This window comes from Odontomachus brunneus, unplaced genomic scaffold (genome assembly GCF_010583005.1).
Source record: "Odontomachus brunneus isolate Ranch 3 - 2012 unplaced genomic scaffold, Obru_v1 Obru_scaffold_134, whole genome shotgun sequence".
Lineage (NCBI taxonomy): Eukaryota > Metazoa > Arthropoda > Insecta > Hymenoptera > Formicidae > Odontomachus > Odontomachus brunneus.
In genome coordinates, this window is record NW_022639584.1 from 291,217 (window position 1) to 304,532 (window position 13,316).

At 39.0% G+C, this 13,316-nt stretch overlaps 4 protein-coding genes across 18 annotated transcripts in view; 1 reads left to right on the top strand and 3 right to left on the bottom strand.

Moving 5' to 3' along the window:
• Nucleotides 1-13,316, bottom strand: part of LOC116850146 (G protein-coupled receptor kinase 1) — a 50,892-nt gene that overhangs the window by 36,678 nt on the left and 898 nt on the right. The window lies entirely within an intron of this gene.
• On the bottom strand, nucleotides 687-2,861 carry LOC116850161 (protein rogdi). Of its 2 annotated transcripts, none has more exons than XM_032828116.1 (6): nucleotides 2,729-2,861; nucleotides 2,402-2,473; nucleotides 1,893-2,027; nucleotides 1,438-1,716; nucleotides 1,149-1,358; nucleotides 687-1,083 (listed from the first exon to the last, which is right to left on the bottom strand). In XM_032828116.1, exons 1-6 carry the CDS (start codon nucleotides 2,837-2,839, stop codon nucleotides 1,018-1,020), a joined length of 873 nt encoding a protein of 290 aa, XP_032684007.1. In that variant the 5' UTR covers nucleotides 2,840-2,861; the 3' UTR covers nucleotides 687-1,017. The 2 variants fall into 2 exon arrangements, with proteins under 2 accessions (XP_032684007.1, XP_032684008.1); XM_032828117.1 differs by lacking the exon at nucleotides 2,729-2,861 and adding an exon at nucleotides 2,582-2,666.
• On the top strand, nucleotides 3,142-5,929 carry LOC116850162 (glutathione S-transferase theta-3-like). 7 transcript variants are annotated; one of them, XM_032828120.1, is made up of 6 exons: nucleotides 3,142-3,220; nucleotides 3,780-3,845; nucleotides 4,519-4,735; nucleotides 4,808-4,958; nucleotides 5,062-5,242; nucleotides 5,339-5,929. In XM_032828120.1, the coding sequence occupies exons 3-6, from the start codon at nucleotides 4,536-4,538 to the stop codon at nucleotides 5,482-5,484; spliced, it is 678 nt and encodes a 225-aa protein (XP_032684011.1). In that variant the 5' UTR covers nucleotides 3,142-3,220; nucleotides 3,780-3,845; nucleotides 4,519-4,535; the 3' UTR covers nucleotides 5,485-5,929. The 7 variants fall into 7 exon arrangements, with proteins under 7 accessions (XP_032684011.1, XP_032684010.1, XP_032684014.1 ...); XM_032828119.1 differs by having other exon boundaries at nucleotides 3,143-3,247; XM_032828123.1 differs by having other exon boundaries at nucleotides 3,154-3,220; nucleotides 3,783-3,845.
• LOC116850143 overlaps nucleotides 6,540-13,316 on the bottom strand; it is an 11,504-nt gene continuing 4,727 nt past the window's right edge. For 2 of the 5 annotated variants that reach the window (XM_032828085.1, XM_032828084.1), the window contains exons 2-9: nucleotides 12,436-13,183; nucleotides 11,069-11,460; nucleotides 10,473-10,815; nucleotides 8,853-10,369; nucleotides 8,402-8,505; nucleotides 8,129-8,327; nucleotides 7,815-8,051; nucleotides 6,540-7,666 (exon numbers count right to left, since the gene is read on the bottom strand). In XM_032828085.1, the coding sequence (XP_032683976.1) occupies nucleotides 6,545-7,666; nucleotides 7,815-8,051; nucleotides 8,129-8,327; nucleotides 8,402-8,505; nucleotides 8,853-10,369; nucleotides 10,473-10,815; nucleotides 11,069-11,460; nucleotides 12,436-13,045 (4,524 nt within the window). In that variant the 5' untranslated portion in view covers nucleotides 13,046-13,183 and the 3' untranslated portion in view covers nucleotides 6,540-6,544. The remainder of the gene's footprint in view (nucleotides 7,667-7,814; nucleotides 8,052-8,128; nucleotides 8,328-8,401; nucleotides 8,506-8,852; nucleotides 10,370-10,472; nucleotides 10,816-11,068; nucleotides 11,461-12,435; nucleotides 13,184-13,316) is intronic. The other 3 variants (XM_032828087.1, XM_032828088.1, XM_032828086.1) reach the window with 2 other exon arrangements.

Below are 13,316 nucleotides of genomic sequence, written 5' to 3' on the forward strand. Positions count from 1 at the left end.
TATATATATATATATATATATATATATATATATATATATATGATCAGTAATCAAAATACCGATTACAAAATTGTAACGTTATTTGGAGAATGTATTTTACTTAAATCGGAATTTATCACGAGGCACATGGTATTTCTCTAATTATTATTTTAAATTAATATTTAATAAGATAGCATTTTTTCTAGAACTATACACATAATAGTTATCATTGAATTAGTTTATCTTATTGTTACTAAGAAGGTATCGAATTATTGCATCTGAAGTTTTATATTCACAGATACTTCTGAAGAAAATATATGCAACGAGATGTAAATAAATAAAATAATATAGTCGAAAATTATACAATTATTACACAATAATTATGTATATGCAACTAATAAATAACGTAATAAAATACAATTTATAGCTATATCAATACATAAAAGTATGTCTTAATTCAGTAAGGAGAGGATTACAGTGTAGATTTCTAAAATCACAGCAGACTTATTAAATACCACTCTATCAACTTGTAGATAAAATAACAAGTCCCAATTTTATCTGCCTAAAGTTAAAAACTTCAATGTTTATAAGAACTACTACAGAAAAAGGAAGAACATAATATAACATGGTGATAGGCACACCAATAATTGGCAAAATGCTCTCAAAGTCTTCCATTTCTGGTCTACAATAATATAGTGAATCATTAATATTATTATATTATTATTATTATTATTATTATCCATTTGTCTCATATACCCGTGTATTTGATCCGATATTTGAATTTAACTAAAAGAACACGATACATATCGCTTCACTAGGCGCACGCTGTAATAACCTTTAGAAATTCTACAATAACATTCTAGTTATGTAATGAGAGTATGCAATGAGACATACGACGAGAGAGGAACAATTAACATATGTAGAAACGAGAAGGCCAGGGCAAGTGTTACAGTTGAGGCCAAAATTCTCCACTTGCACGTAGCACCATCTTATATATCAAGAGTTCCGCGTTTCAAATACATGAAATTTCTTAGGTTATCAGCCCAATACTGAAGGAACACGAGAACCTACCGTAAAATCTTTATATTGGGAGAAAACGCATATCTGAAAAATCCCATACAATCAGTTTATTGAATTAGACTAATAAAATTGTTGTAGCAATAACTAACCTTATCTTTCAGTCGTTGACAGAGCTGTAACGCGATGGTAAGCAGTACAAGGGCGTCGTTCAGCCATGGCACGCTGCACTCTGCCTGCTGCGTTTCATACTTAACACTGCCATGAGCGTTTTCTAACTGATAAACTGCTAAAACCAGTTTGTAGCTTTGGATATAAAAACTAATGGCCAGATTTTCTGGTAGGTTCGGATTAAGAGATTTCTACAAACAGAAGTTATTTAGAACACAGAAGAGTCACAAGGCAATGTCTATAATAGAACAAAATAAAAAAGGTATATACCATATTTCGACTCTTAATAAGATCATCGATCGTCTTCTTTCTAGGAACGATTAAGCTGGTTCTGCTCCTTTGAAGACAACCCAAGATATTGCCTAGAACATGCATGACTTCATCTGATGTTTTAAAAAGATAATGTCTGTCTACATTATCTATATGGGCAATGGCTTGTTGTAAGTGGTTGGCGGCATCTTGAATTTGTTGTAACTTCCATGGATGTTCATTTTGAATACTTGTCCTCATATTTACATTTTGTTGGCGCTGTACTTTAAAATTCACTTCCTGCAAACAATGATATGACAAAGCAAATATAATTACACAGTTCTAGAAACACAATTAATTTTACTTATAATTTCAGTAACACATTATAACCCTTATTCTCAACTTTTTTTACCAACACTTTTAGAAGTACTTTTATTGATAAAAGGGAGTTCAGGATAAAGCTCCAGATATCTTACCGCATTTGTAATACTGTCGCCAGTGAGAACAGCGACACACTTGACTTGATCGTGTGCAGCTGCGAACACAAATCTGTCAGTTTTGTTATGTTGATCGTTACCGAAAAGTGTCAGTGGAAATCGCTGGGCACAATCCTTTAAAAAAACACAAAATTTATACGTTGATCTCTAAAGATCTGATCTCTACAATGTGCTCTTTACTTCTGTTTCTTGTTCACTATCTTTTTTTGGCTAAAGTTTAAAAGTTTAAGTCAGAAAGAGATGAAGAGAAAGAAATAAGAAACAAAGAGCATATTACAGATCTGAACTAACAGTCCAACATAGAGCAACGAAACTATCATTCCAGACAGCACAAGATCTCCAGGGAATGTTCTGAGGACATTCTCAGGATGTAGAAACTTCTCAGAACGTCTTTAGAATATCCTGTCGAGATCTGTACTGTTTGGGATGATGAATTAACTTTGCGCACTGCGCAATAAGTGATGTCACTTATCTTACAGTATACATACCATTAGTATGTTCTTGAGCTGCGACAGCGAGGAGTGTACTTCCTCGCGAAGCACCCATTCGAACTCCATTTGCTAGAAGCAGAGCGAGCATTGTTAAATCACCGATTCAAACGAATACACGGACAATAAACAAATATTCGAGCGAACGTTAAACGACCGGATGACAGAGCACGACATAACCTTATAACGCAGGAAGTTGAGTTGGCAAACTAGATGTACGATTAACGTTTAGCGACAGATAAGCGGTCGACATATGACGACAAATTACACGAGCCGCAAGATCGCTTAAGTGATTAGATAAACATTAGGTAAAGGTAAATAACTTACGAGATTGTGCGCTTCCTCCTTCTCGCAGTCCGCCATTTTTTCCTTGGCGTCTGACTGACTGACGGATTGATCAGTGCCGCCACCTGCTCCTACATATGCGAAATCTCGCATTGCGTCTTGACCAATCAGAAAGGAGCTGTCGGCAACCACGAATCGTAAATCGCGATCGCCAGTAGCTCCTTTCTGATTAGTCAAGACCATAGCAGAGCAGCTTTCTAATATAAAATTCAATTCTCCATTGGAAAGCTATTCTTTTATTGGATATCGGACGTCGTACGTCGGACATCGACGCGGTGTGAATCCTGCATTAGGTGCAAAAGTGTCAAAAGTGCAAAAAGTGCAATCAATGCGAACAAACCTTACGTATAGGGACTACATTTCTATACGGCATGCATATTGGTCTTCATGTAAGTATTTATAGTCCTGTTGCAACTCAATAATAAGCAAGATAAGTGTGAGATAAGTGCGCCGTATAGTTTTTTTCCTATCAGAGTGCGTAACAAATACTTCATCACTTAGGTTAGGTTCGAGGAAATTATTTTACCTCGTCATTCTTGATCTAAAGCTGATAGTGCAGCTATCGCGTATATATATATGAATAAGTAGCAAGTAGATTACGAAAAATTGGTAGTCGCGAATGTTACCACGTTACATACATATAAGTAACCACGTAAGGTCATATAGCATAATTCATTAAATTAGATCTCGTTTAATGGTGAGAAAAGCATAAAGATCCTCGAAGAACGAAATTTAAATTAAAACTGATAAGAGAATTATTCATGTAGGTTTTTTATTGTCAATTTTGCGTTCTTAATATATTCGATGGTGATGTTTGAGAATGGGGCTCTTTGAATATTTGTAATTTAAGTATTTGAAAATAAGTACATTTAAAAACTTGAACGTCGCCATTATCGTGGTCGAACTGTGCAATTGCGACTCTCGAAACGACACATTTCGATATAACCATCGCACGAGTAAAAGAAGAATTCAAAGTCCACGTCCGAAAAACCTGGAGGACATTGTAAATATAATATTCTGTTATTTGTTACAGTAGTCAGTCATCGCGGAATCGGCAATTGCCGTCATCTTCACCGAATCTTTTGCAAGCAAACCAATTGTAAGTAGTTATTGTGCATTGTAATCACAATAAGTTTCTCTAAGTGGAATCAAAGTTTGAGAGATGTTTTTTTTTTTTATTTTGATAATTATCGTCTAACTATATCGCCTATATATAATATTTTTATCAAACAAATTTTATGCCACAATTATGTTAAATACATAAAAGATGCGAGTTTATCTTAATGTTATTACTATAATTAGTATATTTGACATATATATGTGTACATATGTATATAAGTGTATGTGAGTATGTGTGTCGAAATTAAAGTTCAGTATGGTTATCAGGCTACTTGATTTTAAAATTGCTACAATGAGAATTTAATGTTACGTATTTACTAAAACACATTACTCAAATTCTGTGTATTGTGAGAAGATATACATGCATTTTTCAATGTTGAAATCAGTACTTATTAAAAATTATTTCTAGTAAATAAAAAACACTAGATTAATATCTTGAAATATTTATTTTATGTATATCTTTTGAATGTTTTCACTTTAAATATTTTAAAAATATTGAAGTGCTGGAATTATTCATAATAATGTTGATACTATGTTAAAACTATATATTAGAAGATATTACATATTATTAAATATGATTGCTAAAATATATTATTAATGTTTTTTACTTATTTAGTTTTTTATTATCATTTTATTTTCTTTTCACTTTTTAGACTTTTCTTTCCCAATTATGTCTTTAAAGTTGTATTTTGATTTACTCTCACAACCTTCGAGAGCTGTATATATATTCCTTAAGGTCTGTAACATACCATTTGAACGGAATATTATAAATTTGAAGAATCTGGAGCAACTTTCGCCAGAATATGAAAAAGTTAATCCATTGAAGAAAGTTCCTGCTATAGAGCACAATGGTTTCTGCCTTGCTGAAAGGTATTAGTTCTAGATTCACAGCAAGTGAAACATACATTTCTATTATTTTAATTGTCTTTTAAACTATTTCAGTATAGGGATCATGCGATACATAAGTAGAGAATTTAAGGTGGCTGATCACTGGTACCCATCTGATTCTAAACGTCAGGCAAAAGTCGATGAATATCTTGAATGGCAACATCTTAATACAAGACTACATTGTTCTACGTACTTTTTAGTGCAGGTAACACTTCCTTTATATATTTATTCTTATTATTATATTCCTTTATATACTGTTTACACACATTAACATTTAAATGCTACTTTTTTTTTTTACATTGTTATAGTTTCTTTTGCCCCTTATGAAAGGAAGACCACCCAAGGCAGAAAAAGTGGAAGAATCTAAAAATCGTATGAATACTTGTCTCGACTTTATTGAAAATACATGGCTGAAAGATAATCTATTTTTAACTGGAGATACCATCAGTGTAGCTGACATACTTGGTGCCTGCGAAATTGAACAACCACGTAAGTTGGTTGTTAACTTTTGATTTCATGTGTTATAATATATGCCATATTTGTAATTCGAGTAACAAGAAATTCATCCTCCTTTTTTTTTGACAGGCTTAGCTGGTTATGATCCGAAGATGGGAAGACCACGTTTGACTGCTTGGATGGAAAGAGTTGCCAAAGAGACAAGTCCTCATTATCAAGATGCTCACAAATTTTTAAATCAAATGGTTAAACAAGCTGAAACGAGCAAACTTTAATTTTTTTCTGTAAATGGAAACATGTACACATTATTCCTTTTAACCAAGATATTACAATTTTTTATCATTTCTTGGTATTTTAACTATTCTTTAGATAAATGTGTCTAAACATATGATATATATTCAAAAATAAGTTTATGGATAAACTATGTATTCCAGAAAATTATTACTCTTTTATGCAGGTATTATATAGGTAAAGTTCATGCCACTTATCAATTATTTTCCATCCATTTATTTGCATCCATTAAACGAATTATTTGGTGCTGCAATTTTTTTACAGATAAAAATTTTTATAAAAGTAAAAAATTTTATCGATAATGATTTTTACTTCACATATACAATAATTAAGAAGCATTAAGACAAATATATACTAAGCGTTATTTTTCTCAAAGCAACACGTTTTTAGATATATATTTTAAAAAATAAAACATAATTTCTCATATTATGCTAGCTGAGTTTCTAACACACATTTCCGATAAAGCGTTCTCTCATCGATTTTACATTTGGTAAAATAAATTTGCAATCGAATCTCTTAATTACTATGATCACGCATAAGGTACATGAGAGGTAGCACGTTCGTAACACTCGTTACATTGAAACACATAATACATACAAACGAATTAACGCGCAATTATTATCCAGATTACAATTATCCTCCGTATTATAATTATTGCACAATACATATTTATTATCACGTAATAACAAGGAATAATGCGTGGTGCGTTGAGCTCTTTGTACTTTGCAGTTCGTAATTTACAATACGAAACCTCAGACCGTGAGTAAAGTGCCATAAAATTACAGTAAGCGTTTGTTTTACAATCAGGCACACTTTATCACATTGTGGTATAAATGCGACTGCAAGATGTCACTTGCACGCGTTATAAAATTTATCGTATATTGACTAGAGATAAGGATCATTACGCGGCGATAATATCGAAACAATTATAAATTTTGCATATTCTTTTGTTTCTTGTCTTAAATATTATTATAAATAACAATGTGTAACTTTTTTCAGAGTCAAATTATAAATCTGCGATTTTCGATATTTTTACGAGATTTTTCAGATGAGTTTCTTCAATTTAGGCATTCTCTTGGGACACTTCTCCACATGAATGCCCCAGTGACGAATCTGACACCTCTCGTCGCAATAGAAAGTCGTTTCGCAGCCCAGGCACTTGAACATAGAACCAGTCATGCCGCAGTTGGAGCACTTGAGATTGTTCGTGGTCTCCAGTGTGCGATTCACTTTTCCCAAATGCGGAGTATCGCAGTTACGACTCTCCTTCCTCGCGGCCTCCCGCGAGATCAACGCGTTGAACGCAGACATTGCGTTGGACTTGTACGTCGACGAAGACACGGAAGAGGCCATCATCTCTTGCCTATTATCGTTGAAGATAGCCCGCTGCGAGTAAGCATCATCGGTTTTCACGTAAGGCAATCTATCCAAGATCAAATTCTGTAACTGATGATAACTGTTATTATTTAACCGTGAGTTCACGCCGACGCCGCTGGCGACTGATTGCACTTGCTCGGACAGACGTTCACGATTCGCCGTTCTGTTCATTATCAGCTGCGTGGACTCATTGTCGATCATACCGCCGATGCCTCCGGACACTATCTCCGCGTCGGTTCTCCCGTACGGCGGCAAAGGACCACGTTGCTGGCCGAAGGAAGCTGCCGCCACAGCTGCGGCAGCGGCCGCTGCCGCGGCCACGACGTCTGGAATTATCCTGTTCCTGCCGCATTGATTAGTGTTTGAAGAATAGTCAGCTAGAGGAGCGGTACGCGAGGTCTGCTGCGCTGTAGCCGGCAACGGGGGCGGCGGCGGTAACAATAACTGCGGCAAGCAAGCCGCGGATGCGGTGCTGCCGTTCTGAGTGACCGCCGCCGCAGGTCTTAGCCGATCAAAGTCCAAGCCGGTAGCAGTGCGCTGATAGTTCCCCGTTGTGGACAAGCTCGCAGGATACTTAAGAATGTCGGCGAAGTGCCGCGTCACCTCCTGCAGGTGAAAACGTTTTTCGGTATTCTGCATCTGACGGATCGGCGAGGAGTCCTGAAGCGGTATCTGGTAGCCGCTTATCGCCGGCGGTGCAGCCGTGTGTAGCCGCGGATGATAGGAGTAATCGCCGTATGGACACATCGTGTGGTAGCCGAAAGCCGTCCCGTTGCCGTAAGGATCGATCTGCAACGGTAAGTTATATCATATATTCTTTCCACGTGTCTTTCCTTCGCGCAAACGAGAAGAGAGTATTGAGAAAATATATTGTAATATTAATTTATATATATGAATTATTCAATACCAGCATCGTAAAAATACTGACGATTCTCACCGCGTAATTAGGTGGATAAAATTGAGTGACCGAGATCGGCGGGCAAATTCTTGGTCGGACTGCGGGCGCAGCCGATGACGCTGCGTCGTACAATTGCTGCTGACGCTGTTGACGCTGCCACCTTTCCGTGTTCCACTGCGGAGCTACGTTGACTATGTTGCTGCGAGTCGCGTTGCTCGGCATACTCGCGCGCACTTTTTGCGCTTCCAACCCAGGAACCTGGGTAACGGTAGAATTCTACCAGGTAACGGTAGAATTTTAGTTAACGATATATTACCATTGGGAGAGATGATTACTGGCGAGAGTGCACTCACGCGAGCAACTTCCGCAGTCGACGTAGTCGGAAGCGTCACTCCGGATTTTAGTTTATACTTCGACTTGGTAACCTGTTTCTTTGACAATCGCGTTACCCAGTTGCCCAATGTGGGGAACTGCTCTGTCATAATACGATTTCCCTCGTTTCGTTGACCGGCATTTTCCGGGGCGACGTCGCTGTTGCAACTGTTCGGCAAGCTGACACGTAAAATGAAATTAAATAGCCATGAATCTCAAATCTATATGGTTTACAAAGCGTCAATTACACCTACACGACGCATTGCTGGTTCGAACTGCTGACAGTAGACCCAGACTGACAGAATACCAGAGATATCGTTGGATTTATAGGCACGGATTGGGTCACACTCGACGTCACCTGAACATGTTGAATACTTTTAAACCTCTTAATCTATTCTAATCTATTAAGAACGATTTGTCTATACTGAGTTTGGGCTTTCTCTCTCCCTTTCTCTTTTTCTAATATACAAAACATTTGACACCAATCTATATAAATATAGATAAATATAATTGTTTATAACACTATCATTTGGCTCTCATAAGTCCTTCTTCATATATATTCTTAATGTATATATTAAGTTTATTTTTTATCTCGATTTGTCTTTCATTTAGAGAGAGAAAAACCATACTTAATTAAGAAGAGTTTATATTCTTTTTGTATTCCCATCAGTTACTTGGTTACAGTTGCTTTTTCAGGTTACTTACCTTCTGCGTGTTCGTTGCATCCTGTACGACGCCCGTGAAAACCGTATTGTCTCGCGCCATGGATGGGCCATAGTAATTCGATTGCAATTGCAAGATGTTAGTCATATTAGACGCGGACACTTGCGGTCGTCCGACTATCGTCGGTGCTTCTTGCGTCGTGGTGGACGTACTCGCGACTGTCCTATCTTTGTCGTTGATCTTCTTTTCCGAGTCGTAATGCTTAGTGCTTTTCTTAGCTTCTTCGAGAATCGGATTGGACGTAGATAACACTTCACTCGAACTGCTCTGTTCCTGTTTCTTCTCCTGTTCCTCTTGAGCCACTTGTTTATTCATAGCTTGGGCTTCCGCAACCTGCGTCGCTATCTCATCGGGACATCCTTGAACGGCGGCGTCCTTCGTGTCCCTCGTGTTACCTCTATCTATTTCAATATTCATCGTCGTGCCAGGAAAATCGTTCGAACATATCGACGGTGTTGAGCATTCAGATTCGTTAATATCCTCGAATGTCTTTGTGACCTCCTCGATTTTTTCCTCGATCTCTGGGTTTTTTAAAGTGGGCGACAGTTTCGGCAAAGTGTTCTCCGTGTTCCACTCCGCGGTATCATTTCCTAGGTTTTCGAACTCCGACGATGAAACCGGAGTTACAGCTGGTTCAGTTGTTACATCGCTACGAATGATTGTTTGATCCGTATCGTCGAGAATCTTGACTTCCTTTTCGACCGATGAGTCTGAAGAGCCATCGCCACTTTCGTGCCAGCTGTTCGCGGTGACTAAATTCTGTTTCATACATTCCGGAGTGGTCGGCTGAATCACGATGTACACTCTGGGCAACACAGGCGGACTATCTCTCATCTTGTCCGGCGATTTGCTCTTCTCATAGTCGATGGGAGAACGTGGCGACAGTTTCGGTGGTCCTGGCGACGGCGACGGTGACACGGAAATGCTGGTCGGTTGCTTGGCAACTGAGACTTCATTGACCATCTGTGCAGTAACGCTATCGCTATCAACTGCGGCTTTCTCGACGGTGCGCTCTTCGTTCAACTCGTTCTCATAGTCGAGGTCGACGACGTCATCGGTCGACGTCGGCGGTATAGACGCGGAGAGTTTGCACAACAGCTTCGAGATGTTCTCGATCTGTTTCTCATAACAGTTCATCATCTGCCGCAGCCGCGTGTTGCGGAAAGCACGCTGCGGACTCGTGTCGGTGTCGTTGTCGTTGTTATGGACGGCTATCTCGTGCGACAGTTCCAGCGCCTTCCAGCGCAGCTCCACCAGCTTCCGGCGCAATCGGTTGCGACGGTACTGGATCTTGTAGCCGTCGCTTTTCGGTGAGAATTGCCGACTCTTGTCCCGCAGGAACGGTTTGTCGACATCTTTCTCTGCGCTCATGTTGCTCCAGAGAGAATACTCGGACGAAGATTCCGGACGTGGCGTAGCACCAGTTACAATGCGATAATTCAATTCGTTGCCTGACTCAGCGTTCACCTCGACGTTGCGGTACTCATTGGTGGTGCTCGCTAACGACAAAACAAATCAAAACTGTACTACTGAGAAACCACACGTTAATAATTCAAGGAGTATGATTTCTTTCATTATATGGTAAACAAAGGAATAGTATACCTTCGGGCACAACTTTCTTCAATCTTAAAGGTGGCACAACTTTGTTACAGATTTCTTTCGTCTTCTCCATCTCCGGCTCCGTTGTCGACACTACGACCGATGACCTTTTGTCGTCCCATAATCCCAACATCACGTGCTGCGAACTCCTGTCTCCCTTGTCAGCCAAATTACCGACACACACCCTAGAATACTCCTTCAAAATATTCTCGACACGTTCGTCGCATATGGCGTCTATTTCGAGGGATTTTCTTCGTTTCTTCGCGTCCTTGGTAATCTTTTTCTTATACTCCTTACCCCGATCTTCGCTGCTTTTCCTTTTAACGCTATTGACTTCTTGCGTGATCTGTAATATGTATACATTATTGATACTGATAATCTCATTTCGATACTTGGCAAAAGTAAATAGTGTTAAATTATTTCCAACTTTAATTTGGCAATATCGCTCACCGTGGCTAATAAAATTTAATTGTGCAATAAACTACATAGTATAACGATATAATGATAAAAGTGTCGTGTCTGTGCAAAGACATAGCACTCTAGAAACATTGGTTTTCTTATGCCGTGAGAATTGTCCGTGTTCTCAGACTTTAATTTACCACCTGCACGACGTTAGCCATATCCGGGAGAATATACTTCGTCTGATCGATGAGTTCGCTCGTGAGCATCATATCGTCACTCTTCTCATCCTGTTGCCCGGACGGAAAGCTCAACTCGTCCGTTAACGTGTCACTCAAAGATTTTTCGGACTGCACCTCGACCACGTTCACAGGTTTCGATAACTTAAGAATCGGCGAGCGCGTTTTCTTCGACATTACGATCGACGCCGCCGACCTCGTCGGCGTCGGCGGCGCCGGTCGAATGGGCAGAGAGCGATTAGGCTGCACGGGGATCACGCAAGGACCGCGATCCCTCAAGGCGGTCGCTAGGCTACCACCCGTGCCGCTGCGTTGCAACCTGCTGGAACTATCGGCTATCATAATGCGTGATTCTAGAAGGGAATGAAAGTTACAGTTTAATTTAACATGCAATTTTATATCCAGAATTTCATATCTTGTATTACAGAATTGATAACCCGGGAAAAAATTTATGGATATTGGATTTATTGATATTAATTTATGGATATGGATTTATGGATTATATATGAATTTTTGTCCATATATGACTATATATAATTGTACATATCCATATTGAAAAGAATGTTGTTTTATGAAAATACACTGGAAGTAAATGTTTATGTTTGTGGTAGCTCATGATGTCGACGTTTAATTGAATTGTTTTCATTTTTTCACTCAATAGTATTTGTTTTATGTATGGACATATTTAATTAGATATAGTCATATAGAAGGTCACATATATGGACAATTATATATAATTATCCATACAGCACAAATCTCCTGGGGACATAGAAACGTCCCCAGAACGTTCTCAGGACGTACTCTGGACGTCTCCTGGCTATTTGTGCTGTTAGGGTATATATAATCATATATATATTTCTTTATGATTATATATAGGAACTTTTTTTCCGGGAAATGAGTTAATGAATAAGTTTAATACGATAGAAACTCATATTTTGTATCAAATAATTGATTTCTCATCAACAGATGAGTGAATAAATAAGTTTATTTATGGAATCGGGATATTCCTTTAGATTTTGTGTTCTTCGGGATGCCCATAAATAATCGATATCACGCGAATATTTCCTCCTTTGTGTTATAAAACCGCATGGAATCTTAAAAGGCGACGTGTTAAAAGAATTAAAGGTAGTTTTAGAGGTCAGTATATGTACGATTAACGATACTCGCAAAGATATATTGCGTGTTTTATGTTACTTTATACGTTTACACGTGTCGAGCGATCGGTAATGTGACATAAATTTGTTTTTTAACATCGACGTGAAGGTGCAAATATAGATTAACAAACATTGATATATCCGGTTGTTTTTAGATGTCAATCGCGGTCTCACCCGACATTTCCGAGCTCTTGTCGTCAACGAATCGCTTCAGTATTGTCTGTTTCCAGGTAACCTTCGTCTCCTCGTTGGTCAGATCCACAAGTATGGGAGCTTCACAGTCTATCGAGGTGATCGTACTCGACATGGGAGCCGTCTCGTTCGCCTCGGTCTCGTAATAATCGAAGTGTTTTTGATCCTGCTTATTCATCAGATCTTCAGCTTTGCGCATCTTCGCGATTCTATTCTGCAGCTGGCATTCTACGCAATCCTTACACGTGGGACACACATCGATCGACTCTTCCTCGGTCTCCGTGGAGCTGGAAATCTGCGTGCAAGTCGTCCGTTCTTTCAACATTACATGGTTCACGCGGTCGTTTTCGCAGAAGAGCTCGATATCGCAGGTGAGAACGTTGGAGTCGTTTGCACTGATGTTAGTGGAACATTCGCTAAAATCAGGAGGCAAGATCCTCTCGTCGGATTGTCCGTGTGGCATTTTATCATGAAATATCGTGACCTTGGGCCAAGAAGACCGCGCAAGCGACTCGTTGGATTTTTCCCTTGACGACGGCTTTTCCTTGCACGACTTTAGCGCGAGGTCCAGGTGCTGGTCGTGCGATCGCATTTTTCTGAAGGCGATAGTCAAGTGACGCGAGACTCGAAGACTTGCTCGAAAGTTCGTCGGAACATTTCGCTCCGGTCGTATTTAAAAGTATTCAGAAAGGCGTCGTCCTCCACCTCCCTTCCATTCGCGAGACACGCGCTGCAATAATCGCAGTTAAAAGGGGGGAAAGGAAAGTAATTAACTATTAAAAAGCTATACTTTAGTAGTTTTGGTCGATGAAGTTGAACAAAGTCCCGCGATGCAAATAATACATAGTCAAGAGGAGCGGGGG

What these genes read in the sequence shown, in the direction of transcription:
- LOC116850161 (XM_032828116.1), bottom strand. Translation starts at nt 2,839, where the DNA reads ATGCGAGATTTCGCATATGTAGGAGCAGGTGGCGGCACTGATCAATCC. An exon ending in TTATTAAGAGTCGAAATATG is followed by an intron (nt 1,359 to 1,437) that starts GTATATACCTTT and finishes TTCTGTTTGTAG; the next exon opens with AAATCTCTTAATCCGAACCT. An exon ending in GTCAACGACTGAAAGATAAG is followed by an intron (nt 1,084 to 1,148) that starts GTTAGTTATTGC and finishes GGGATTTTTCAG; the next exon opens with ATATGCGTTTTCTCCCAATA.
- LOC116850162 (XM_032828120.1), top strand. Translation starts at nt 4,536, where the DNA reads ATGTCTTTAAAGTTGTATTTTGATTTACTCTCACAACCTTCGAGAGCT. An exon ending in GGTTTCTGCCTTGCTGAAAG is followed by an intron (nt 4,736 to 4,807) that starts GTATTAGTTCTA and finishes AAACTATTTCAG; the next exon opens with TATAGGGATCATGCGATACA. An exon ending in CTACGTACTTTTTAGTGCAG is followed by an intron (nt 4,959 to 5,061) that starts GTAACACTTCCT and finishes ACATTGTTATAG; the next exon opens with TTTCTTTTGCCCCTTATGAA.